This window comes from Lithobates pipiens, unplaced genomic scaffold (assembly GCF_037356315.1).
Source record: "Lithobates pipiens isolate NorthernLeopardFrog02 unplaced genomic scaffold, aLitPip1_a1.2 Scaffold_1, whole genome shotgun sequence".
NCBI lineage: Eukaryota > Metazoa > Chordata > Amphibia > Anura > Ranidae > Lithobates > Lithobates pipiens.
Genome location: NW_027507685.1, coordinates 104,861,085 through 104,887,399, shown reverse-complemented (window position 1 = coordinate 104,887,399; position 26,315 = coordinate 104,861,085). Strand labels below are relative to the sequence as shown.

General features: G+C 43.8%; 2 protein-coding genes across 5 annotated transcripts in view; both read right to left on the bottom strand.

Moving 5' to 3' along the window:
- The window catches only part of DRP2 (dystrophin related protein 2), a 132,353-nt gene that overhangs the window by 26,514 nt on the left and 79,524 nt on the right, over window positions 1-26,315 (bottom strand). For all 4 annotated transcript variants that reach the window (XM_077468224.1, XM_077468440.1, XM_077468363.1 and 1 more), the window contains 3 exons: window positions 21,678-21,844; window positions 8,450-8,561; window positions 5,870-6,012 (listed from right to left, as the gene is read on the bottom strand). In XM_077468224.1, coding sequence (XP_077324350.1) covers window positions 5,870-6,012; window positions 8,450-8,561; window positions 21,678-21,844 — 422 coding nt within the window. The remainder of the gene's footprint in view (window positions 1-5,869; window positions 6,013-8,449; window positions 8,562-21,677; window positions 21,845-26,315) is intronic.
- LOC143960191 (histone H3-like) lies at window positions 15,002-15,651 on the bottom strand. The gene has a single exon (XM_077468549.1). The coding sequence runs from the start codon at window positions 15,444-15,446 to the stop codon at window positions 15,036-15,038; it is 411 nt and encodes a 136-aa protein (XP_077324675.1). The 5' UTR covers window positions 15,447-15,651; the 3' UTR covers window positions 15,002-15,035.

Below are 26,315 nucleotides of genomic sequence, written 5' to 3'. Positions count from 1 at the left end.
CACCAGTCCCTGTCTCTGTTGTAGAGGTTTGCCACACAGGCGTTAACTCACCGCACAGAACAGGTGTCACACTCCCCAGTCTATACAACACAAAACTGGTTCCAGGATGGAGCATCTCCCTAAGCATGCTGGGGTTTTTTGTAGAGGTCTTAATGAGCCCACTTACTTCAGCTGGGTTCATTAACTCTTCCCCTCTAATTGTAAAAGTCTGCATAAAGCCTGAATCTAGGGCACACATATTTCCCATCCTGGATACAACCAGGTGACTTTACCTGTGTGCTGCCACATACACACCCCCCCCCCCCTTGTTTCAACCTTGGGGTTGTAACACAAGCAGTCAGACACGCATGTATCCGAGACAAAGCATCCACATTTCCCATTTTAACACCAGGGCGATGCTTAACTGTAAAGTTAAATTCTTGTAGGGCCAGGAACCACCTATTTACCCTTCTATTGGTCTCCTTGTTCTGAGCCATCCATTTTAAAGGAGCGTGATCAGTCACCAGGTCAAAGTGCCTACCTAGCAGATAGTACCGAAGGCAATCTAGAGCCCACTTCACTGCTAAACATTCCTTCTCAATCGTGGCATAATTTACCTCATGGGACTTCAACTTCCTGCTAAGGTAAATTACTGGGTGCTCTTCCCGGTTCCAGACCTGGGATAACACTGCTCCTAACCCAACGTCTGATGCATCAGTTTGTACAACAAAGTCCTTAGAGAAGTCTGGCGAGTACAACACTGGCTGGCTACATAAGGCTGTTTTTAAGGACTGAAATGCTTCTTCAGCCTCTGGGGACCATTTAACCATAACAGACTCTTTCCCTTTTGTCAGGTTGGTGAGAGGCACCGCCTGAGAAGCAAAATGGGGAATGAATCGTCGATAATAGCCAGCGATTCCCAGAAAGGCTCGTACCTGTTTCTTGCTGTTGGGACGTGGCCAACTCTGTATGGCCTCGACTTTATTTACTTGGGGTTTTATCACCCCCCTCCCAATAGTGTACCCAAGATATTTGGCCTCCTCCTGTCCAATGGTACACTTCTTTGGATTGGCCGTAAACCCAGCTTCCCGGATAGAGTCTAGGACTGCTTGTACTTTTGGCAAATGTGAGACCCAGTCTGTGCTATGGATAATCACATCATCCAGGTAAGCTGCAGCATATTTCTGATGGGGCCTCAGAATCTTATCAATTTTCCGCTGGAATGTTGCCGGTGCATTCTGTAACCCAAACGGCATTCTCTTATATTGGAATGTCCCATCTGGGGTTACAAACGCAGTTTTCTCCTTGGCCGACTCGGCCAGGGGAATTTGCCAATACCCTTTGGTGAGATCAAGAGTTGTCATAAATCGGGCTGTTCCCAGCCGGTCAATCAACTCATCTATACGCGGCATGGGGTAGGTGTCAAATTTTGTAACTTTATTTAATTGTCGAAAATCGTTACAAAACCGCCAGCTCCCATCAGGTTTGGACACTAGTACGATAGGACTGGACCAGTCACTCTGGGACTCCTCTATCACACCCAATTCCAGCATCCTTTGAACCTCCCCACGTATTGCCTCCCGTCGGGCCTCTGGTATTCTATAAGGTTTTAGTTTTACCCTTTCTCCTGGCGGGGTGATAATGTCATGCTCTACGCCAGATGTTTGTCCCGGAAGCTCAGAGAAAATCTCTTTGTTACAAAGTACAAACTCTTTAACCTCCTGTTGTTGGGGTTTCGATAAGGTGTCTGCTATTCCAACCTCAGGAACTAAGCAATCAGGCTGTACTTGTGACAAAGTCTCTGCGACTAGGGATTCCCTATCCCTCCAGGCTTTCAGCGGATTGACGTGATAGATCTTCTCCGGCTTTCGCCTTCCTGGCTGTCTAACCCTGTAGTTCACCTCACTCATTTTTTCAATTACTTCGTATGGACCTTGCCATTTGGCCAGAAATTTGCTTTCAACCGTAGGGACTAGCACCAAGACCCTATCCCCCGGGGAAAAAGTACGGGTCTTGGCCCCACGGTTGTACACTCTCTGCTGTGCTAACTGCGCTTGGGTTAAATGTTCCTTTACAATTGGCATTACCTGTGCAATTCTATCTTGCATCAGGGCGACATGCTCAATCACACTCCTGTGAGGAGAACTCTCATTTTCCCAAGTTTCCTTGGCGATATCCAGCAGCCCTCTTGGGTGTCTCCTATAGAGCAACTCGAAGGGTGAGAAACCCGTAGAGGATTGGGGTACCTCCCTAATGGCAAACATCAGATAGGGTATTAGACAGTCCCAATTCTTTCCATCTCTATCCACCACCTTCTTTAACATTTGTTTTAGGGTTTTGTTGAATCTTTCAACCAACCCATCTGTTTGGGGGTGATACACAGATGTAGGCAATTGCGTCACTTTGTACAACTTGCATAATTCTTTCATAACCCGGGACATAAAGGGTGTACCTTGGTCCGTAAGCAGTTCCTTACAAATACCCACACGGCTAAAAACAAGAGATAGCTCTTTGGCTATGGTTTTGGCCGAGGTATTTCGAAGAGGAATTGCTTCCTGATAACGGGTGGCATAGTCCAATATAACCAAAATGTACTGATGCCCCCTGGCAGACTTCATTATCGGACCTACCAAATCCATTGCGATCCTTTCAAAGGGGACCTCAATGATAGGAAGAGGTACCAGCGGGTTACGGAAATGTGGCATAGGTGCCGACTTCTGACACACAGGGCAGGAGGAACAATAATTTTCTATTTCCTTCATGACCCCAGGCCAATAGAATCTCTGCAATATCCTCTCTCTGGTTTTCTCTGTCCCCAGATGACCTCCCAGAATGTGCCCATGGGCCAATTCTAACACCAACTTCCTGTAAGGTTTGGGCACTACAAGTTGCTCAATGGTTTCTTCTGCCCTTTGAGCCACTCGATACAGCAGGTCCCTTTCCATAGTGAAGTAAGGATAAGTGCAAGTCTTATCTGGGTTCACTAACTCGCCATCTATTTTCACCACATTTTCCCGTGCCTTTATTAGGGTGGGGTCTTTTAACTGTTCTGTGGCAAAATTTTCCTTGTGAACCTCAAGATCCGAAAACTCCCACAGACGGCATGTTTTCATCTGAGGATGTTGGCTCCTCCCCAGTTTCTCGAGTTTCCCCCGCCAATACCGACAAGGGAAATTCAGGAGAGTCCTTACCACTCCCAGAGGAATTCTGGTCATCTTCCTGGTCTATAGGGGCACCAGTGGGGGGCTCAGGACAATCCCAGAGTTCCCAGAATTTTGGAAAATCCCTTCCCAGAATAGCATCATGTGGTAAGTGAGACACTAACCCCACTTGATGAGAGAGGTTACCTTTGGGGGTCTCAAAAAACACTGAAGTTACAGGATACTCTCGAGTGACCCCATGCACACAAATAACAGCCACCCTGTTCTTCAAAGAGACCTCTGTAGTAACTAATTCAGCTTTTATCAATGTTACCAGGCTACCTGAATCCAGCAACACATCAAAATTTCTACCATTAATACACATTTTACATAAATGTTTCTCAGGTCCCCGAATGGCAGTGCATGCAACTGTCGCAAACAGCGACTGACGTCTCTCCCTTATAAAGTCACATTGCATAGGCTCAACCACAACGGGGCAATTGGCTGCAATATGTCCCTCTTGCCGGCAGCGGTAGCAAATAATCTTTTTCGCTGCCTCTTGCAGCATGGGCTTCCTGGGCTGCTCCCGCCAGACCTTGGGTAGAACTCCCACCCTCTCACTCTCTCCACCCTCACCCCTTGGAGTCATCTTACCCGCCACTGGGGATAATCTGGTCTTAGGGTAGAAAGTCTGTGAGTCCCTGGAAGAGGTGGTCAGGTTCTCTGTAGCCAAGTACCTCTCAACCAGATCCACAAGTTTATCTGCATTTTCTGGGTCTCCATGGCTTACCCATTTTTGGATGGCAGTAGGAAGAGCTCTCAGGAAACGATCCATAACCACACGTTCCACAATGTTTGGTGCGGTCAAAGTCTCTGGCTGCAGCCACTTCCTGCTCAGGTGAATGAGATCATACATTTGAGACCTGGGGGGTTTTCCAACCTGAAAAGTCCAATTATGCACACGCTGAGCCCGGACGGCCAGGGTGACACCCAGCCGTGCCAATATTTCTGTTTTTAGCACCACATAGTCTTTTGCTTGGTCAGGCTCTAGGTCATAATAAGCTTTCTGCGATTCCCCAGTTAACAGAGGGGCCACCAGTCCAGCCCATTGCTCCTTAGGCCACTTTTCCCTTTCAGCAGTCCTTTCAAATGTGGTCAAAAACACCTCCGGATCATCCTCTCCAGTCATTTTTGTCAGTAAACGGCTCACACCAAAGGATGCGGTATTATTGTAACCACTTTCTTCATTGGTCTGCGGACGTTGCTGTATTAATGTCTCTATTTGCTGTTGAAAACTCTGCTCTTGCTTCTGCAACAGGTCTATGAAGCGGGCTTCAGATCGCTGCTGGGCTTGTTGCTGAGCTTCCAAACTCTGCTGCAAAGTTGCATTTGTCTGCTGCTGGGCTGCAAGGCTCTGTTGTTGAGCTGCAAGGCTCTTTTGTAAACCTGCATTTGTTTGCTGCTGATTTGCATTAGCTTGCTGCTGGTTTGCATTTTCTATAGCCAGCTGTCTCAGTATCTCTTCCATGCTGGCCTTAACAAAAAAAAAAAAAAAAAACTGCCAAAATTCTCCACCAACTGTGAGGGGTTAGCTTGGCAGCGGGTGTGTGTGACCCCCTGGATAGGTTCACAACACAAAATTAGGCACAGCAGACAGCGTTGTAGGTGCAAAAAAAACAAAAGATGCGGTTTATTTATGCTACATGCAGTGAAACATATAACAGCCAAACAAAAATAAAACATGAAAATAAATCCTGGTCAGCTTGACCTCTAATTACACACTTAGATTCCCTGTCTAACAACTGAGTGCAGCCTTGTGCTGCACCAGTCCCTGTCTCTGTTGTAGAGGTTTGCCACACAGGCGTTAACTCACCGCACAGAACAGGTGTCACACTCCCCAGTCTATACAACACAAAACTGGTTGCAGGATGGAGCATCTCCCTAACCATGCTGGGGTTTTTTGTAGAGGTCTTAATGAGCCCACTTACTTCAGCTGGGCTCATTAACTCTTCCCCTCTAATTGTAAAAGTCTGCATAAAGCCTGAATCTAGGGCACACATATTTCCCATCCTGGATACAACCAGGTGACTTTACCTGCGTGCTGCCACAATGTGTATATGTATATATATATATATATGTATATATATATATATATATATATATATATATATATATATATATATTTAAAAAAAAAAACAGTGGTGATCAGATATAGTATAGTGCACACAAAAATACATGAAATTGATTAATAAATTAGATTTTTTACATTTTCTTTTAATTGGATATATTTTATAGCAGAAAGTAAAAAATTGAGTTTTTTTTTCAACATTGGTCTTTTTTTTGTTTATAGAGCAAAAAATAAACGCAAAGGTGATCAAATTTCAGCAAAAAAAAAAAAAAAAAGCTCTATTTGTGGGATTTAAAAAAAATTAAATTTAGTTTGTGTACAGCATGGCATGACTGCGTAATTGTTAGTTAGTTAAAGTAACGCAGTGCTAAATATGGCCTGGTCACGAAAGGGGGGGTAAATTTTTTTCCGGAGGTCAAGTGGTTACGTATCCTCCATATCGGACACAACCCCTATGTGTGGGTGATAAAAAAATAGGCTGTACATATAGAACATTAGAACATCCACAATATTACCCTCCAATGCCCAACAATAATATATATATATATATATATATATATATATATATATATATATATATATATATATATATATATAGCACAATATCTTCATTGTTCCTTACGTGTCGGTGTCAATAACTTCAGCCTCAAGCATGGACTGCACAGGAAGGTAGCCTCGCAGCGGGTGGCGACTAAAATACTGACGCGTTCTAAATTTATTTTTGAGAGTGGTAGCAAAATCCCTCATTTTCTCTCCCGAGGTCGTCTGCAAAAAACAAAACAAAAAAAAAACAAAAACAATATTCTGTTATAGAACAAATGGAAAGATTTCATAGTAATACTCTATTGATAGAGAAGAGCTAAACTTCACAGTGGGGATTCAGCAAGACCTTCTGACGAATTTCCTGCCTTTACACCTTTACAGACATTATCTATGTTCAATAAGTATAACTAAACGAGTCAGGAAAAGATTTTTCTTAGAAGTTGCGTTCAATAAAAAAGGTTTTTGGGGACATCCCTATTGCAGGTTCAAGGGGTATAACAATAAATAGCAAGAAATTATAAGTATAATAAAATGAGATACAATTATAACATAAACGCACTACTTAACCCTACTCTTGCTTAGGTTAATGATATGATCTTGATTTATATTTATTTAAAATTGTTTTATTAAATCCTTTATTTTTATTTTTTAGAAGACTTTTATAGCTTTGTAAAATAGAGACCGCTAATGTTTTTAAGTGTATTCAAACATGTGTCAGGAATACATACTAACCGTTTGTGAACACGTTAGTTTCTTTATTGTAAACATTTTTTCATCTCTAGCCATAATGAAGGTTGACCTCTGCAGCTCCCTGAAACATGTTGGAATTTACATTTATTTATTTACTTTTTTTTTCTCATTTTCCTTTTATTTAATTTTATGTTTATTTTATTTGATTATTTTTTATATTATGTATTTGTAAATTTAATGTATTTGTTATATTTTTAGGTTTATTTTTTATTTTATTTTTAATTTTTTTTATATTTTTATATTAGTTTTTTATTTTATTTTTTATATTATGTATTATCTTTATCTAATAGGCTTCAATATAGGGTGGGCTCGGGTGGCAGAGAGGTGAGCTCTGAGCCCACCCAGGTGTATTACAACAGCGAATCAATATTCGCTGTTGTCTCGAACACTGATCCTTCTCCCGACCCATCAGGAAGCGGGTTTTGACACCAGTCACTCGATTGGCTGAAAGGACAGGCAATACTATTGGATGCCTAGGAGGAGGAGCCACATGGCAGAAGCCGCCACAATGCAGAGAGGACACAGGAGCTGCCGTCCACCGCCAATGGGAGCCCACACAACCCGCAACCCACCCATAGGAGCCCCACAACCCGCAGGAGCCCGCAACCCACCCATAGGAGCCCGTTGTCTGCCACTCATAGGAGCCCGCCCACCTGCAACTGATGGGGTAAATGCCGGGGTGGAGGGGTGTGCTGTCAACTGACCGACCAACCCCCCCCCCCAAAAAAAAAAAGAATAAACCACCAGCCGCCACTGATTACAGGACATGTCCAGTTGAATAAGTGTCTCTTTACTTGGCTTATTATTTTTTTTATTTCTATAAATCTTTCCTGGACTATATACACAACTGCTTTTGTTGCTTTCTTCCTTGGTCAAAAAACAGATCTTCAAGCCCCTGTTCTCTAGCGCCCTATTCCTTTCACATTAGAACCGAGGAAGCTACTTGGATCAGAGGCGAAACACATTCAACATTACAGGAGAGGTCCAGTTAAATGTGTCTATCTGCAGACTCCGTTTAAAATAAATACCATTACACATATATTCCATGATTTAATTTACTTGGTTTACATATTATTTTATTTCTTTAAATCTTTTCTGGACTATATACAACTGCCTTTTTTGTTTTCTTCCTTAGTCAAAAAGTGGATCTACAAGCCGAACTACGGCCCCTGCTCTCCAGTACCCCAACACCTCTCTTTCTGCTCACACATTAGAACTGAGGAAGCTGCTTGGATTAGAGGCGAAACGTGTTCAACATTACAGGACAAGTCCAGTTTGAATGTCTACTGGCTCCCTTTAAAATAAAAAAAAATTGTGTAATATCCCATGACTAGATTTATTTACTTGGTTTACTTATTTTTCCTTTTATTCTTATAAATCTTTGCGAAACTATATACTCCTGCCTTTTGTTGCTTTCTTCCTTGGTCAGAAAGTGGATCTACAAGCCAGTCTATGACCCCCCGTTCTTCAGCACCCCATTTGTATCCTTCACACATTACAACTGAGGAAGCTACTTGGATTAAAGGTGAAACCTGTTCAACATTACAGGACAAGTACAGTTTCAACATGTCTATCTATTGGCTCCCTTTAAAAAAAATACAGTTGTGTAATATTCCATGATTGGATAATGGAGTTTGCTTGCTTGCTTGATTTGCTTGGTTTACTTCTTTTTTCTTTTATTCTTATAAATCTTTTCCGGACTATATACAACTGCCTTTTGTTGCTTTCTTCATTGGTCAGAAAGTGGATCTACAAGCCAGTTTATGACCCCCCTGTTCTCCAGTACCCCCATTTGTTTCCTTCACACATTACAACTGAAGAAGCTACTTGGGTTAAAGACAAAACACGTTCAACATTACAGGACAATTACAGTTTCAACGTGTCTATTGGCTCCCTTTAAAAAAAATACCGTTGTGTAATATTCCATGATTGGATAATGGAGTTTGCTTCCTTTGCTTGCTTGGCCAGTTAGGAAACAGGTCTGGCAAATATCCACTCCAAATTGTTTCAGGCTCCGGTACCTGGAAACAGGAAGTAAATTGGAAAAAAATTATTAATACTGCTCTAAAGTCTGAAGAGTAAATTTATTGTATATATGATGAGCATTTTTTTTAGCCAAGATTCCTCCAGGGGTTCCTTTAGCGGTGGTGGGCTGCCGTGAGGACCTGGATCATCTGCTGGGGGCACTCTACTACCCAGAGGGCAAGTTTGTAGTTCCAGTGTCCACCAGCAGGTGTCTCCCAGCAGATCCCAGTAATCAGCTCTACCTGGTGCTGGCTGGTGGGAGGGTATTTAGTCCCTCTTCTGCTGTTACACTTTGCTCCAGTGTTTTGCTTGCTGACAAATATCGTTCCTGCTCTTCGATTGTGCTCTTTGCCTGTACCTATGGCCCGGTGATGGCAAACCATGGCACTCAAGATGTTTTGGAACTACATTTCCCATGATGCTCAACTACACTGCAGAGTGCATGAGCATCATGGGGAAATAAAGTTCCAAACTATCTGGGGTGCCACGGTTTGCCATCACTGCTATAGCCTGAACCCTGCTGCCTTATTCCTACTGCCCCCTTGTTCCTGAACCCAGTTTTGGCCCCCCCTAAGTTCTCTGCACCTCCAGTTTTATCTTGCTTTCTTGTGTTCCCCATTTGTATATATGGTATATAGCAGACTTTCAAATTCTACGCAAAAGGACCAGTTTACTGTTCTTTGCCCCTTTCAGACTTTAGGAGAACTGGAATCTGGCTAAAAAATGCCCCCGAATCAGTGCCCCATCACTGCTTTTAATGGCAGGAATAGTGCCCCATTGTTGATATCAATGAGAAGAATAGGGCCCCACTGATGTTGTCAGTAGGGGGAATGGTGCCCCACTGTTGGTGTCGGTTTGTGGAATAGTGCCCCATTGATGGTGTGAGTAGAGGGAATGGTGCCCCGTCTTTGGTGTCAGTTGGTGGAACAGCACCCCATTGATGTCAGTAGGGGGAATGATGCCCCACCATTGGTGTCGGTTTGTGGAATAGTACCCCATTGATGGTGTGAGTAGAGAGAATGGTGCCCCGTCTTTGGTGTCAGATGGTGGAATAGTGCCCCATTGATGGTGCCAGTAGGGAGAATGGCGCCCCATCGTGGGTGTCAGTTGGTGGAATAGTAGCCCAAGGGCCAGATAAAGGCAAGCAAAGGGCCGCATCCGGCCCCTGGGCGGCAGCTTGGAGATCACTAGTATAAAGTTAGTTCGATAGTTAGGATTTCTGTTGTTTTGTTAAGTCATTTAGCTAGGTATTTTATGTATTATACTGCCCAGTTTCTTAATGTTGGTATGCAGATTTGCCCATCCTTGCTGCCGATTCCTGACACCTGCCAATAGTGCCTGCATACTTTTCTTAGCTATTGAAACTCTTTTGGGTTGTAGCTGAACAATGGTACCCATATCTCTTGAAAGACAAGAGATGGCTGGATGTCTCTTCAAAGACATCCAGCCTGTCCTTTGTTTTCACAGGTGGAACAGCCGGTATTTCTTTGTCCTTATGTAAAAAAATAAAAAAACGAAAATAAAAAACATTATGGTAAGTGAAAGACGCCCAGCCTAGAATGTAATATTCATTCAATCATACTGTATAGCAGTTGTTCTAGACCAGGGTTCCTCCAGAAATTTCTAGAGGGTTCCTTGAGTTGTGGCTGATTGACCTGCCATTTGATGGTACCCAGAGAATTCTGGAGCCACTACCTTTCTTTTTGATCTAATACAGTTAGTCATTCTCAACCAGGGTACCAAGGAGCCCTAGGGTTCCTCCAGCGATTTCTAGGGGTTCCTTGAGTTGTGGCTGATTGGCCTCCCATTTGATGGTGCCCAGATAGTTCTGGAGCCACTGCCACTCTTTTTGACCGAATACAGTCATTCTCAACCAGGGTACCAAGGAGCCCTAGTGTTCCTCTAGCTAGGGGTTCCTTGAGTTGTAGCTAATTGACCTCCCATTTGATGGTGCCCAGAAAGTTCTGCAGCCACTGTCACTCTCTTTGACCGAATACAGTCATTCTCAACCAGGGTACCAAGGAGCCTTAGGGTTCCTCCAGAGATTACTAGGGGTTCCTTGAGTTGTGGCTGTCTGACCTTCCATTTAATGCTGCACACATAGTTCTGGAGCCACTGCCACTTGTTTTCATCTATCACAGTCAGTCATTCTCAAACAGGGTACAGAGGTACCACTCCTCCGGAGATTGCTAGAGGTTCCTTGAGTTGTGGCTGATTGGCCTCCCATTTGATGGTGCCCAGATAGTTCTGGAGCTACTGCCACTCTTTTTGACTGAATACAGTCCTTCTCAACCAGGGTACCAAGGATTCCTAGGGTTCCTCTAGCTAGGGGTTCCTTGAGTTGTGGCCGATTGACTTCCAATTTGATGGTGCCCAGATAGTTCTGGAGCAACTCTTTTTGATCTAATACAGTCATTTTAAACCAAGCTACCAAGGAACCCTAGGGTTTCGCCAGAGATTGCTAGGTGCTCCTTGAGCTGTGGCTAATTGACATCCCATTTGATGGTGCTCAGATAATTCAGGAGCCACTGAAAGAAAAAGAATATAACATACATTGCACAGTATGCAGGTATTAGAACATACTCATAACATATTTACAAGCTTCAAAACATACAAAAATTAGAATATGTAGATGTCATAGCATGTCCTAGGCACATCAGTGTTCGGGCAGGTATCTCCGAGACAATTACTTTGTTTCTGGTTGACAACATGGTTTGTCGAGGAACTACCTGGTGTAAGGTAAGAGGTGGCAGGAGGTAAATGTGCTTACCGCAGCTAGCATAGGGGGGGAAGGGAAGAGAAAAAGAGGAAGGAGAAGACGGAGAAGATAAAAGAGAGAGAAAAGAAAGTGAGCCTAGAAGAGAGCCACCGGTACAAATTCACAATGTTACATTACGGAACATGTGTGTACATTATTTCATCAGATACTGGTAGTCGGGGCCATCATGCACATTTCCCGAGACTATGGCCCATTGCCTTTCCATAGTCAGTCGTTCCATAGTTTCCAATGTTGTTCAAATGTACGAACATGTCCTTGTCTACATGCCAGTATACGCTCAAATGCGTAGTTGTATTGTACCATATTAACCACCTCAAGGACACTAGGAGCCTGATTTGTTTTCCACTTTCTAGTGATAAGTAATTTGGCTGCTAAGAGGATATGAGTTACTATTTTACGACAATCAGGTGGAAATTGTTCTATACTGATGTTAAGAATGGCTAGGGCAGCTGTAGGAGAGGTGAGAATACTAGTTATATCTGAGATGACACGAAACAACTTGTTCCAAAAGCTCGTCCGGTGTTTGCAGGTCCAGAAAATGTGCATGATCTGCCCCACTCCCCCACACTCCCTCCAGCATAGTGGGAACTGCGACGGGAGAAACCTGGACAATCTATAAGGGGTGAGATACCACCGCAAGGTAATTTTATGGGATAGTTCCCAGTGGTTAGCACACTTTGAGCCCTGATACACCGATTTCGAGGCTGCAACCCATTGGGCCTTGGTAAACGAGGACCCCAACTTCGACTCCCATTTTAAGTGTGGAGTGGCTTTTTGAAAAACAAGTTTGTTTTGTAAAAAGTTGTAAAACAGTAAAGTTCCCTTTGCTTTGGGATGTTCTGCATTCGTGAAGTATTGTCAACCAGGGGCAAATACTGGCAGTTTTGTCGAGCCCAAAGAAGTGATACAATGTAGGATGCGGATGTATTTATAGTGATCCGTGTTAGGTATGTCAAATTCCGCTTGGAGTGATTGGAATGATTTAGGGGAGTTGTTTAGGAGTAGTTGATCCAAAGCTAAAATGCCTTGATCCCTCCATTTTTGAAGAGACAAGTTAGGGATTAGTAGCTCTAAAACCTCTATCGGGGTTGAGATAAGGTGTTGTTGCGTCGGAGGTGGGCTAGTTGATATAAAGCTTTTCCAGGCTTCCAAAGAAGCCTGGATAGAGAGGAGCGGTTTGTTGATCAGGCCGGGTTTCCATGAATCGGCTATCAGTAGGTTTACCAGGGCTGAGGTGGAAGTAGCAGCTAATTCAATATTGGTCCATCTATTGGTTACCTCTGGTCGGAACCAGCTTCTAAGTTGGGCCAGCTGCGAGGCTGTTCAGTAGTCTTTTAGGTCAACCATACCCATACCACCAGCAAATTTTGTGTTTTAACAGCTGGGCATGGGAACTTCTAGGTTTCATGCCTTTCCATAGCTGGGCCCTCATCAACCTGTTTAGCGCCATGAAATGGGAATGCTTGGGGAGAATAGGCAATGTTCTGAACATGTATAGGATTTGTGGAAGTGTAAACATTTTAAAAGCCGCAAGGCAGCCCATCCAAGAAAGTTCATATCTGGTGGAACTTTGGATTTCTCTGGAAAGTTTTTTAATCAGGGAGGAATAGTTAATTTCAGCTAACTGAGTAACATCGGCAGTCAGTTGAATCCCTAAATAAGGGATCTCTCCTGCACTCCATGCGTAGGCAAAAGAGTTCTGCAAGCTTTTACATCTGGTTCAACACCTATATTAAGGATAAGTGATTTGTTACAGTTAACTTTGTAGTAAGAGATTCTACTGAAGGTATTAAGAAGTTGGTGTGTTGCGGCTAGGGACGTTTTTGGTTCTGTCAGAAAGATGATTATGTCGTCCGCGAACAAGTTTATAACATGGGAGTCGGAGTCCAGGTTGAAGCCTGTAATCTCGGGCGTAGATCTTATTGCCTGTGCCAAGGGTTCTATCAACAGATTGAAGATACTTGGGGATAACGGGCAGCCCTGGCGGGTTCCATTTGTAATCGGGAAGGGGGAGGACCACGTGTTGGATGTGTAGACCCGTGCCGAGGGAGCGGAGTACAGTGCCAGTATGGCCGTCAAGATAGAGCCTTTAAAACCAAACTTTTCGAGCGTAGCTCTCATATAACCCCAGTGAATACGGTCGAATGCCTTCTCCGCATCCAAGGAGAGGAGCAGAGAAGGCACCCGACCGGACCCAGCATATTGTATCAAATTAATGACTCTTCTGGTTGCATCAGAGGCTTGGCGCCCCTTCAGAAAACCCGTTTGATCAGGGTTAATGAGGGTGGGTAATATAAACGATAACCTATGAGCGATGATTTTTGCATATAACTTGACATCGGTATTCAGCAAGGATATAGGCCTGTAATTAGCTGGACAGGCTGGGTCCTTGCCAGGTTTAGGGACGGTTACAACATGAGCCTGTAGCATTTCTGCTGGAAAGGAGGCCGAGGCTGCAGCCGCCGCAAACACCGGAGAGAGATTTGCACTGAGTGTCTCGTAAAACTGTTTATAGTGATCATTCGATAGACCATCAGGTCCTGGGGACTTCCCTAAGGGTAGTGACTTAATTGCTTTGCAAATTTCTGAAGGGGAGATTGGGGCATTCAGATCCAGTAATTGGTCGTTAGTTAGTTCAGGAAGTTGGAGAGAGGACAGAAAAGACAATATCTCCTCTGGCCTTGGCTGCACAGTCTCAGGGTCTTCTCTTAAGTTATATAGAGAAAAAGGAGAAGGGGGCGCCTCTGGGTGTAGATTTTTTTAAAAGCAATTTATTCACAAGTCTAAAACAGAGAGATTTTGCACTCACATTTTCCAAAAAATAAAATGGCATGTAGGATAAGAGGGGTCATCTGATTTGTCCGTCACTTCAAATCCGGTCCGCAAGTGTCCTATTGTCCTCTCCTGGCGTTACCACTGGTTTGTTGTTTCGAAAAAGCCGGCTCGGTGGACGCAGAGGATGTTTATCCAAAGCGAGGCTTGGTTGACTGTGACACGCGGGTCGCGGAATTGTGACGTCACGGCGGGCGACGCGTTTCCTGAGCGTTCGGGTCGAGGTGGAGAGACGACCGCGCTCTTTCATCAGGCCAATCAAACCAGTGGTAACGGCAGGAGAGGACAATAGGACACTTGCGGACCGGATTTGAAGTGACGGACAATGCCATTTGCCATTTTATTTTTTGGAAAATGTGAGTGCAAAATCTCTCTGTTTTAGACTTGTGAATAAATTGCTTTTAAAAAAATCTACACCCAGAGGCTTCTCCTTCTTTTTCTCTGTAACAGTCTAGGAGCCTGGTTTCAGCTCCCTGCGGTGGCAGCCCTGCATGTTGAATTCCCACCCAAGGAACAAAAGACACTTTCCTGGGACTTGATAACAAAAAGATCTCATATGTATTATCATCTCATATAACTCTATACAGACAGCCTTTTTGAGTATATTATTATGTGATTTTTGCGCCTCTACTTGTTGTGTTCTTAAGTTATATAGCTTAGTATAGTAAGCCGCAAAGGCATTGGCAATGCCCTTCGAGTCTAATGTTTTGGTGTTTGAGCAGGGGTCTATTAGATGCTCTATTTTGGATTGTAATTTCTTGGCTTTCAATCTACGTGCTAGGAATTTACCTGCTTTGTTACCCGAGGAGTAATTGGTCAGTTTGAGGGCTTTAACATGTTTGTCATGCTGTTCTAAAAGCTAGGCCCTCTCTCCGCGGATGCGGCGTGCCAGCTGGATGTCTTTGGGCATGATGGTGACCCTCTTGGCATGGATGGCGCAGAGGTTGGTGTCCTCGAAGAGTCCTACGAGATAAGCCTCGGAGGCTTCCTGCAGAGCCATGACGGCGGAGCTCTGGAAGCGCAGGTCGGTCTTGAAGTCCTGGGTGATCTCTCGGACGAGGCGCTGGAAGGGCAGCTTGCGGATGAGCAGCTCGGTGGATTTCTGGTAGCGGCGGATCTCTCGGAGAGCCACGGGGCCGGGCCTGTAGCGGTGAGGCTTCTTCACTCTGCCGGTGGCCGGGGCGCTCTTGCGGGCGGCTTTGGTGGCCAGCTGCTTGCGGGGAGCTTTCCCTCCGGTGGACTTACGAGCGGTCTGCTTGGTTCTTGCCATGGCTGATCAATGCTTCCAATCTCCACAAGGAATACAAGTGTCCCACTGCCACTTTTTGATCTAATACAGTAATTCTCAACCAGGCTCCTTGCCTAGGGTTCCTCCAGAGATTGCTAGGGGTTCCTTGAGCTGTGGCTAATTGACCTCCCATTTGATGGTGCCCGGATAGTTCTGGAGCCACTGCCACTCTTTTTGATCTAATCTACTTTGTCATAGAATATATATGTTGTAAAAACAGAATTTCCTTTTAAGAATTACATAATTATTGTATTTTTCTTCAATAAACATTGACCTGTTTGCTGTCCTTGGCAGAAATCTCTCTTTGTGTGTTGTAAACGTTCTTGCCTTTATCTCCTACTTGTAATAGGAAAAAGCAGCATTTTTTAGTTCATCTTTTCTGTTAAAATAAAACCTCTACAAAAGTTGTTGAAGCCATTTCTAACCCTATGAAAACAACTTACATTGTGCCATTTCACGCTGGGTGGTCGTATGCCAGCAAACTCCATTGTCCGTTCAGACCATTATCTTGCCTTGTATTTACACCACTTTGCGCTGCAAAGATCTTCATCTTTTCACAGCATGTAGCCTATATTTTGTAACCAGCATGGGTTACACATGTTGTGCCTGCTATAAAACTGAGGAGTAAATTCTGAATCTTTGCTAGATTTAGATCTCAATGGATAAAAGGAGGACTGGGAGCCAAAACACAACCAACTGGCTCATTCATGGTGGGGACCATTTTCCGTGGGCTAGAAGTGCACCACAGCATCACAGCGTTTGGTAGTCATGTTAAAATATTGGTAATGACTTACTGTAACATGGATGATAAAAACGGGAATGTAAGGGATCAACTGGAAACTGGAGAAGTAAAGCAAAGAAGTCGAACAAGATACCTGCTGCTCTCTCAAAATGCGCTCACCGGCCACTTTATTAGGTAGACCTTGCTAGTACCAGGTTAGATCCCCTTTTGCCTTCAGAACTGCCTTAAATCTTCATGGCATAGATTCAACGAGGTGTTGGAAACGTTCCTCAGAGATTTCGCTCCATATTGACATGATAGCATCACGCAGTTGCTGCACATTTGTCGGATGGACATCCATGATGCCAATCTCCCATTTCACCAAATCCCGAAGGTACTCTATTGGCTTGGGATCTGGTGAATATGGAGGTCATTGGAGTACAGTGACCTCAGTGTCATGTTCAAGAAACCAGTGGTGAGATGATTTGAGCTTTGTGACATGGTTCATTATCCTGCTAGAAGGAGCCATCCGTAGATGGGCACACTGTGGTCATAAAGGGATGGGCATGGTCAGCAACAATACTCAGGTAGGATGTGGCATTTAAACCATGGTCAATTGGTACTAAGCGGCCCAAAGTGTGCCAAGAAAATATCCCTCACACCATTACAACATCAGCCTGAGCCGTTGATACAAGGCAGGATGGATCCATGCTTTCATGTTGTTTAGGCCGAATTCTGACCCTACCATCTGAATGTTGCAGCTGAAATCCAGACTCCTCAGACCAGGCAACGTTTTTCCAATCCTCTATTGTCCAATTTTGGTGAGCCTGTGCGAATTGTAGCCTCAGTTTCCTATTATTAGCTTGACAGGAGTGGCCCCCGGTGTGGTCTGCTGCTGCTGTAGCACATCTGCTTCAAGGTTCGATGTGTGGTGCATTCAGAGACGGTATTCTGCATACCTTGGTTGTGAAGAGTTTGCACCTGGTCCTCCTCTAGAGCCTGCATGTTCTGCTACCCAGCCCTGCCCCCAGCCAAATCCAGACCCTGCACTTCTTGCTTGCCAGCTTCTTCCTGGCAGCAGCACAAGGTAAGGGAGGTGCACTGTGATGCAAGGGACGAGGAACTCAACTTTTGATGGTTTTGAAATCAATGGGGCAGCCGGCTATACCGCCGGCAAAGGGCCTCTGCAGAGGCACTTTGCGGTGGATTTTAACCCTTTCTCGGCTAAGGGGGGTAAAACCGCCCGCTATCGGCTGAATAGCAGCGATGGTAAAGCGCTGCTAGAAATAGCAGCGCTTTACCGCCAATGCTCCTCCCGCCCCAGTGCGAAAGGGGCCTTAGAGACTACTCAGACAGAACACCGTGGCAGAACCGGTAGCGGTCTCCAATAAGGTTTCTTGTGGATGATACCAGCGGTGTGCGACCCTCTTTTTCAGACTTGCATCATCTGCTACAGGAGTGTGAGAGGGCTCCGTGCCGGTCTGCATCCACCTTTGACAGCTTATGTCTTACATTATTACAAAAACCAGTAATAATCAAATGTAGAGGCAATTATTTAATATGATGAAGAGTAGCTATATTTATATAGTCTTACAGATACAACTGGCCCTTTGAGGGCAACCATAATGCTGATGTGGGCCTGCGATGAAATGGAGTTCGATACCCCTGCTGTCATTTCTAGCATGGGGCTTTTGAGGTTCTCACCATAGATGAGGCTGAACACAAAGACATCTACCCTGAAGGGACCCAGACTGGCATAACTGGGATATAGTTCCAACTTCTAGCCCATCCATGCCATCCCAAGTCCCCAAGAAGAGATCCATGTCCAAGAGTGGTACCCAATTAGTACAGGATAATCAGAGGCCACAACAAGTTCCATAAAAACAGTTACTGAACTTTACTGTAGAGTAAACAGCAGTCATACATCAGAATGATGTAACAAGCCTCAAACCAGTTGCAGGACATATAGAGTGAGAGAGACTTGTGCCCACACTGAAAGGTCATGAAAGTCCCTAATTGAGGAAAGCATGCAACCTTACCTTCCAGCGGGAAGTCATCCTAGCAGGGCCAGGACAAGGGGTAGGCAGGAGGGACGGCTGCCCTGGGTGCAATGGTTTATTGCAGGGATGGGGGCTGCCTGTGCCAGCTACTTCTGTTACTAGGCTGACAGGAGTAGTAACAACAACATCACTGCTACCACTAACCTTAAGGGGGAGGGGGGGCACAGTTTGTAATTTTTGCCCTGGGCGCTGGATGGCCCCCTCCCAGTACTGCATCCTAGCACTGCCCCTAAAGGGAGGCATACCTGGGTGTCCCGAACCTATATAGTGATTTCAAGAGGTTCCGAACTTTGGGAATGAATTCTGACCTTTTCAATTGTAGGAGGCTTCTAGCTCCTGGGACTCCTCCCAGGCCTCCTGTATTTACTTCTCCAAATCCTGGACACCCAACGAAGGAACCCTTGTCTTAAAAGCACATTTTTCTTAATAGGGCCTGCACCCCGCTACAGGCATTTAATTCCTAGGGGCTGCCATTGACTGTAGGTCCTACTCTGATTGAGAACTGAATATGGGCGTTTCTCCACTCAAGGCCACCAGCCCAATGTATAATATGTTCAGTGGGACAAATGTCCCTCTTCCCCTTAGCCCAATCCTCCGAAGCCTCTCCGAAATGTAATCTAAAATGTATTCTAAAAAAATCATGCTCCTCTGTATTGTCTATTTTGAGAAACAATATATTCATCCATGGGTCACCCTATCAGTACTGGTTCCTTGGCCTAAACAGCAGTGGTCCTCAAACTGCATTGGTTTGCTTGCCTTTATCCAAACCTTAGGGGACTATTCCTCTCACTGACAAGAGACACTCCTGACACTCCTATTCTTCCTACTGAAACCAACTATAGGGCACTGTTCCTCCCACTGACACCAAAGTTTGGGCACTATTCCTCCCACTGATACCGCCATTGGACATTATTCCTCCCACGACACAAACAATGGGACACTATTCCTCCCACGAACATCAATGATAGGTCACTATTCCTCACACTCACATGAACATCTGCCCCGCCTCTTCCTAAAGTCTGAAGGACAGTAAACTGGCCCGTTGTTTAGAAAGTTTGGAGACCCTCCTCGTGTAAACCTTGATTTGTCTGTTCTTGTTCTTCCTTTTAATTACTCTGTGCTTCTTACTTTATTTCTTGTCAAACATTTGAAACTCTGTGAATGATTAAAATTCTACAAGAACATTAATCGTTGATTTTTTTTTATTTCTAAGCATAGAAAGTTTCTCCATAGGGGAGAAAAGGTCCATCACCCAAGGACGCTAGCAAAAAAATGAGGACTTAGTAGTGGTGTTTTAGCAGTGCATCTGTGGCCAGCAAACGTTTTTCCAGTGTCTAAACATCTGGTAGCAGCCTACAGTATCTCACGAAAGTGAGTACACCCCTCACATTTTTGTAAATATTTTATTCTATCTTTTCATGTGACAGCACTGAAGAAATGGCACTTTGCTTCAATGTAAAGTAGTGGATGTACAGCTTGTATAACAGTGTAAATTTGCTGTCCCCTCAAAATAACGCAACACACAGCCATTAATGTCTAAACCACTGGCAACAAAAGTGAGTACACTCCTAAGTGAAAATGTACAAATTGGGCCCAATTAGCCATTTTCCCTCCCTGGTGTCATGAGACTCATTAGTGTTACAAGGTCTCATGTGTGAATGGGGAGCAGGTGTGCTAAATTTGGTATTATCGCTCTCACTCTCTCATACTGGTCACTGGAAATTCAATATGGCACCTCATGGCAAAGACTCTCTAAGGATCTGAAAAAAAAGAATTATTGCTCTACATAAATATGGCCTAGGCTATAAGAAGATTGCCAAGACCCTGAAACTGAGCTGCAGCAAGGTGGCCAAGACCATACAGCGGTATAACAGGACAGGTTCCACTCAGAACAGGCCTCGCCATGGTCCACCAAAGAGGTTGAGTGCACTTGATCAGGCTCATATCCAGAGGTTGTCTTTGGTAAATAGACGTATGAGTGCTGTCAGCATTGCTGCAGAGGTTGAAGGGGTGGGGGGTCAGCCTGTCAGTGCTCAGACTATATGCCGCACACTGTATCAAATTGGTCTGCATGGCTGTCGTCCCAGAAGGAAGCCTCTTCTAAAGATAAATGCACAAGAAAGCCTGCAAACAGTTTGCTAAGGACAAGCAGACTAAGGACATGGATCACTGAAACCATGTCCTGTGGTCTGTTGAGACCAAGATAAACGTATTTGGTTCAGATGGTGTCAAGCATTTGTGGCAGCAACCAGGTGAGGAGTACAAAGACAAGTGTGTCTTGCCTACAGTCAAGCATGGTGGTGGGAGTGTCATAGTCTGGGGCTGCATGAGTGCTGCCGGCACTGGGGAGCTACAGTTCATTGAGGGAACCATGAATGCCAACATGTACTGTGACATACTCAAGCAGAGCATGATCCCTTCCCTTCAGAGACTGGGCCGCAGGGCAGGATTTCTACATGATAACGACCCCAAACACACCTCCAAGACGACCACTGCCTTGCTAAAGAAGCTGAGGGTAAATGTGATGGACTGGCCAAGCATGTCTCCAGACCTAAACCCTATTGAGCATCTGTGGTGCATTCTCAAATGGAAGGTGGAGGAGCGCACCAACTCCAGTGATGTACTCATGGAGGAGTGGAAGAGGACTCCAGTGGCAACCTGTAAAGCTCTGATGAACTCCCTCTTGGTTAAGGCAGTGCTTGAAAATAGTGTGTTGTCACATGAAAAAATATAATAAAATATTTACAAAAATGTAAGGGGTGTACTCACTTTTGTACTGTATACACCAAAGGTCTATGAATATCCAGCCTGTCTCTTGGTATGGTACGATTAAGATATATAGCCAAAACCTTATGGAAGCAGCTTTTCTCCTTTGTTCAAAGCCATCATCTCCATATGTAACACATATAGTCAATTTAAACCCTGCATGTAGCTGGTATAAATGTCTATATTGACTTTATTTTGTACTAGAGTTCAACAATGGTCCAAAATGTCTTTGAATGATGTAGCAATAACAGTACCCTTCACTGGAGACACCTCAACTCCATCATTTGGAAGGGGAGCCTATATACCAGGCGTAAGCAACCTGGGGGCCCTCCAGCTGTTGCAGAACTACAAATCCCATCATGCCTCTGGAAATCATTGTAACTGTCAGCCTTGCGATGCCTCATGGGAAATGGCCCAGGTTGCCTCCACCTGCTATAGACGTTTGGCCATGTAGTACAAACCTTCTCTTATCCCATGTTATATTTGCAATAACCAACTTCCCTTTATGTACTGGGACTCTGCCATTTTACTCAACCATTTACCCAAATTACATTTGTACCTACAATTTTTCTCAACCTTGTAACACATTAACAAAAAAATAGCAATTCAATTTAGCAGTTTTTTAGCAGTTTTTCTACTTTTACATTCGAGCAAACACATACTTACCTAAACCCCTTTATAGGACACTGTTTGCAGACTGAACACTTTGTCTGGTGTTTAACTGTCTCAGCCAATGTTACCCGATGTAAAACTGGAAGCCAAACCAATGACTGTGGCTCCAGACATCCCCACTCCAGGAAATGAGATAACTCCAATACGGTGGCACCGGTGGTCTAACGAATGGAAAAAGAGAAACAAAATATATTCATTATTTCTGCGTTGTATACAGTGTATGTAGAATAAAAAATATCATGTCAAGAAATAAAGAACAACATGGCATCAACCGATCAAGAAAATAAAACGCAAATGGTGGTACAAGTATGGCCATCACAATAGGTTCAACTTTGGTCAAATGGTCAATCCCTCTTTTACCATGGAAGCAGCACAGCTTCCCTTGTCACCATGGCAACAAAGCAGATTCCTCTTTCACCAGATCAAAGGGATGGTGACCAATCCCTCTATTGCCATGGTAACAGGACCAATCCCTCCATTAGCATGAAAGCAAGAAAGATCCCTCCATTGCCAAGGCAAAGAAGCTGGTACTTCGATTTCCATCATAATTGTGTAGAAACGTTCTTTGCCAATGTCTACACCAGTGGTCGCCAAACTTTGTAAAGAAAGGGCCAGTTTATTGTCCTTCAGACTTTAGGAGGGTCGGAATTTGCCCAGTAGGAGTAAACAATGTCAGATCTTTGGAATTAGGGGGAGAAATAGTTGGTGCCGTTGGGAGGAATAGTGTCCCCTTTTTGTTGTCAGCGGAAGGAATTATGTCCCATTGTTGGTGTCGGTGGAGGGAATTATGTCCCATTGTTGGTGTCAGTGGAAGGAAGTATGCCCCATTGTTGGTGTCAGTGGAAGGAATAGTGCCCCATTGTTGGTGTCAGTGGAAGGAATTGTGCCCCATTGTTGGTGTCAGTGGAAGGAATTATACCCCATTGTTGGCGTCAGCAGTAGGAATATTGCCTCAAGGGCAGGATAAAGGGCCGCATCCAGCCCCAGGGCCTCAGTTTGGAGACTGCTGGTCTACACCATTACACTCTTTGCCCTATTATATTGTAAATCTTGCCACACATCAATGCTTTTCAGCTCTCTGGACTGTTTTGTAGTAGATTCTCTCACAGGTTGTCCACACAATGTTGTGTGGTTCTGCCCTCACAAAGCCCACACTACCATTTCTTGATGGCCTCTACCATAGCCTTATCAAGTCTGCACCGGTTCACATCGCTCTCCACATTCACGTCAATGCCGTCCTTTCTGTGGTCCCCACTGGCCACCATATTGGAGACAAACTCCGCTGCAAGTACAACATTGTATCTTCTCGTCTGCCTCCGCAAGCCATTTTCAGCTCCCACACATCTATGCTCCTCTTATCCCAAATCAGTAGCGGCCTGTCCTCTTCATCTTTTCTCCCACTAGTCCACAATCAGCTCGCTCTCTGCCCTCTCTATCCTGCACAATTAAATCCCACTTTTTCTCCTCTCCTCTCTTCCCCCCCATCCCTTGATCAACTCATGCTTTACCCCACTCACTTCTTTCTACACAAGCCCAGAAGTATTTCTACATTACCTTATAATGTTCCATGGTTAATTCTCCTTCCTCTCTCGCCTCCATTCACCAGTGCTATGATCAATTTATACTTTCCCTCTTTATACCCCCTTGGTCAAATGTCCATGGTCAGTTTCTGCCCTGCTTCTTCTTTCAGTAATTCATAATCCGCTTACAATTTATCTCTTCTACCCACCCATCCCATTCCCAACAGCCAAGATAAGCTTCCGCTCCATAAACAACCCAAGTAAGATGGCACAGCTAAACCATCTTATTATGTCTTATTGGGCATTGATTCATGCCAGTAAGTTACGTTAACCAGAGACCCGAAACCACTGAGCCTAAATTAACCCATTCATAAACAGGCATAACATCACTAGTACTAATAAGAGTCCAAAAGACTGTCCTCATTACCAGAAAAAGATTCTTCCTTACTTAAGAACTTGAAGTCTGGCCACCCTGCATACTTTCTAAATGAGGGTCCCGCTTACTGTCCATCAGACTGTGGCCAGTGAGAGAAGAAAATGCCCAATTATTGGTGTCAATGGGAGGACTAGTGCTTTATCATCGGTATCAATGGTAGGAATAGTGCCCCATCATTGGTATCGGTGGTAGGAATAGTGCCTCATCATTGGTTTTCATGGGAGGAAGAGTGCCCCATCTTTGGTATCAGTGGGAGGAATAGCGCCCCATCATTTATAATATGACAGATATTTGCATTTAATAAACAATATTTTTTTGTTTGGAAGAAGGAAATTTAATTGAGGAATTTTTTGAGTTACATGTGTACCTCTCCGGTGTAGGGGAGGTTTAAGGGTTTCCCTTCTCCCTTCTCTTCTTTTTTTTTTCTTCCCTCTCCATACCTGTTTTCTCCTAGGAAGAATGGCAAACTTTAGAGGCAAGGACTGGGATACATGCATGGCTGGATATCTGACCAGTTTTGGTCAGACTGAACATCTTGAATCTGACCTTGCTACTTTGTTCTTCCGTTTAAGTAAATTACTGGAAAAAAAATCATCTTTACATTGGCATATAGATTCCTTTGAAAATTATATTAGAGAAGACATACATCCATTTGGGCTTCGTGTTAAAATTTTTCCCACCTTTGAGGTCAAAGACACTGACTTCAAGGCTCAATGGGAAAAAATACTAAATAAATGCTCTAAAGAAATGATGCAACTTCTGATAGAAGCATATAAGAAACAAATGCTTGACCTGGATAGGGATTTGGACCAAATTTCTGGCCTTTTACAACCCCTACAGGGTCAAGCATCATATAATGAATGGGAAAAGAACATGATAGAGCGTTTGGAAAAATGTAATAAAGGAATTTTTATTAAAAAGGAGAAATTTTTTTTCAAGAGATAGAAATGCCTTTAGAGAGGGAAAAGCATATAAATGGCATGTATATCAACCTCAGAACAAGATCAATCCAAACTTTTTTAGAGGTTATGGTAACAGTATGACAAATTCTCCTCCTAACACTTCACTCTCTCAGCAACACTCTTCTTTCAGACAAAGAGGAACCGGACGGAATAAGAGACAGAGACATTATGAAGAACCGCAGGAACAATCAGCAAAAAAAATCACTGCGGGGACAAAACATACATCCCACACAGAATTCACAGACCTCAGGTGTTTCCCATCTTTTGGTGACAGGTAACTCATATATGGGTGTGGAGGCGGAACTATCCTCTATCTCTTCCTATGAAGATGTACATGATCGTACAAATTCGAGACATATTTTGGATCGAAGGGACACTATTTCCACTAGTATTTCACCTATTTTTTCTCCTTTTCCAAATCGCCCAATCCCAAATACGATCAAAGGGAACAAAACAGTTCACGTACCAACAACGACTTAGGTAATATTGGGTCACTTTCTTCCAATACACAGATGAACATAGTGAATTTATCTTCACACATTTTAACAAAATTGGAAATGGACGTTCTCATGAAGGGATTGGGCTTCTGTCCAAATGAAAATCTTAACAAATTTGATGTGGTGAGAGATCGCAATCTCTTTGTGAGAAAACTTCTTCTAAAAAATATGTACAGTAAAACTTTTGATCCCAATACACAATTGAGCAAGGAGGAAGACAAGGCGATCAACTTGTCTCCCTCCTTGATGAAAATGACCAAGCTGATCTTATTGATTGCTTGGACATTGAAAAACTTCTAGCCAATGTTGGTGCAAAATCAAATGAAAGAGTAGCAAGACCCAAATCAATACTTAAGAAAAAGTCAGATCAATATCCAGCACCAAGTTCCAATCCCAATGCGGCAACCTTCTTGAAACTTGTATCTAGAGATTTGAATAAGCTAGCGTGTAAGGACACATTGGAAGACAATATGACTCCAGGGTAAAAACAAGCTCTCAATAATTTATCAAAAAATAATGCAATAGTAATCAAACCATCAGACAAAGATGGAAACATTGTCATTATGAATAATGACCAATATATTGCTATGTGTAGGAAAATTCTGAAAAATAGGAATTGGTATCGTCCAATTCCTATTCAAATGATTGAAAAATTCAATGCCAAATTCTACGAGCTGGTGGACTCAGCAGGCCAAAAGAGCATCATTAATGCGACGACATGGAAATATACATACTAAACATCCAAAAATTCCCACATTTTATTCGCTTCCGAAGATCCATAAGGATGGAAAGGACCCCCCTGGGCGTCCGATCATTTCAGGCAATCGATCTATTTCCAAAAAATTGAGTTGGTTGATTGATGAACAAGACCCTTCGTAATTAGCCTACCATCTTATGTGAAGGATAAAATTCATTTCCTTAAAATCCTAGTTATTCCAGAGCATTCTATGTTGGTAACGATAGATGTTGAGGCATTATATAGTTCCATTCAGCATTCCTTGGGTTTAGCTGCCATCCAACATATCCTGTCTCAACAGATTGAGGATGAATAGCCATACAGTGATTTCTTTGTACAATCTTTCGATTTCATTTTGAACCATAATGTTTTTTCCTTTGATGGCTCCCACTACCTCCAGGTGCAGGGTGTTGCGATGGGGACTTGTTGTGCCCCATCATATGCAAACCTGCACCTGGGGGAGTGGGAGCGTTTTTTGATG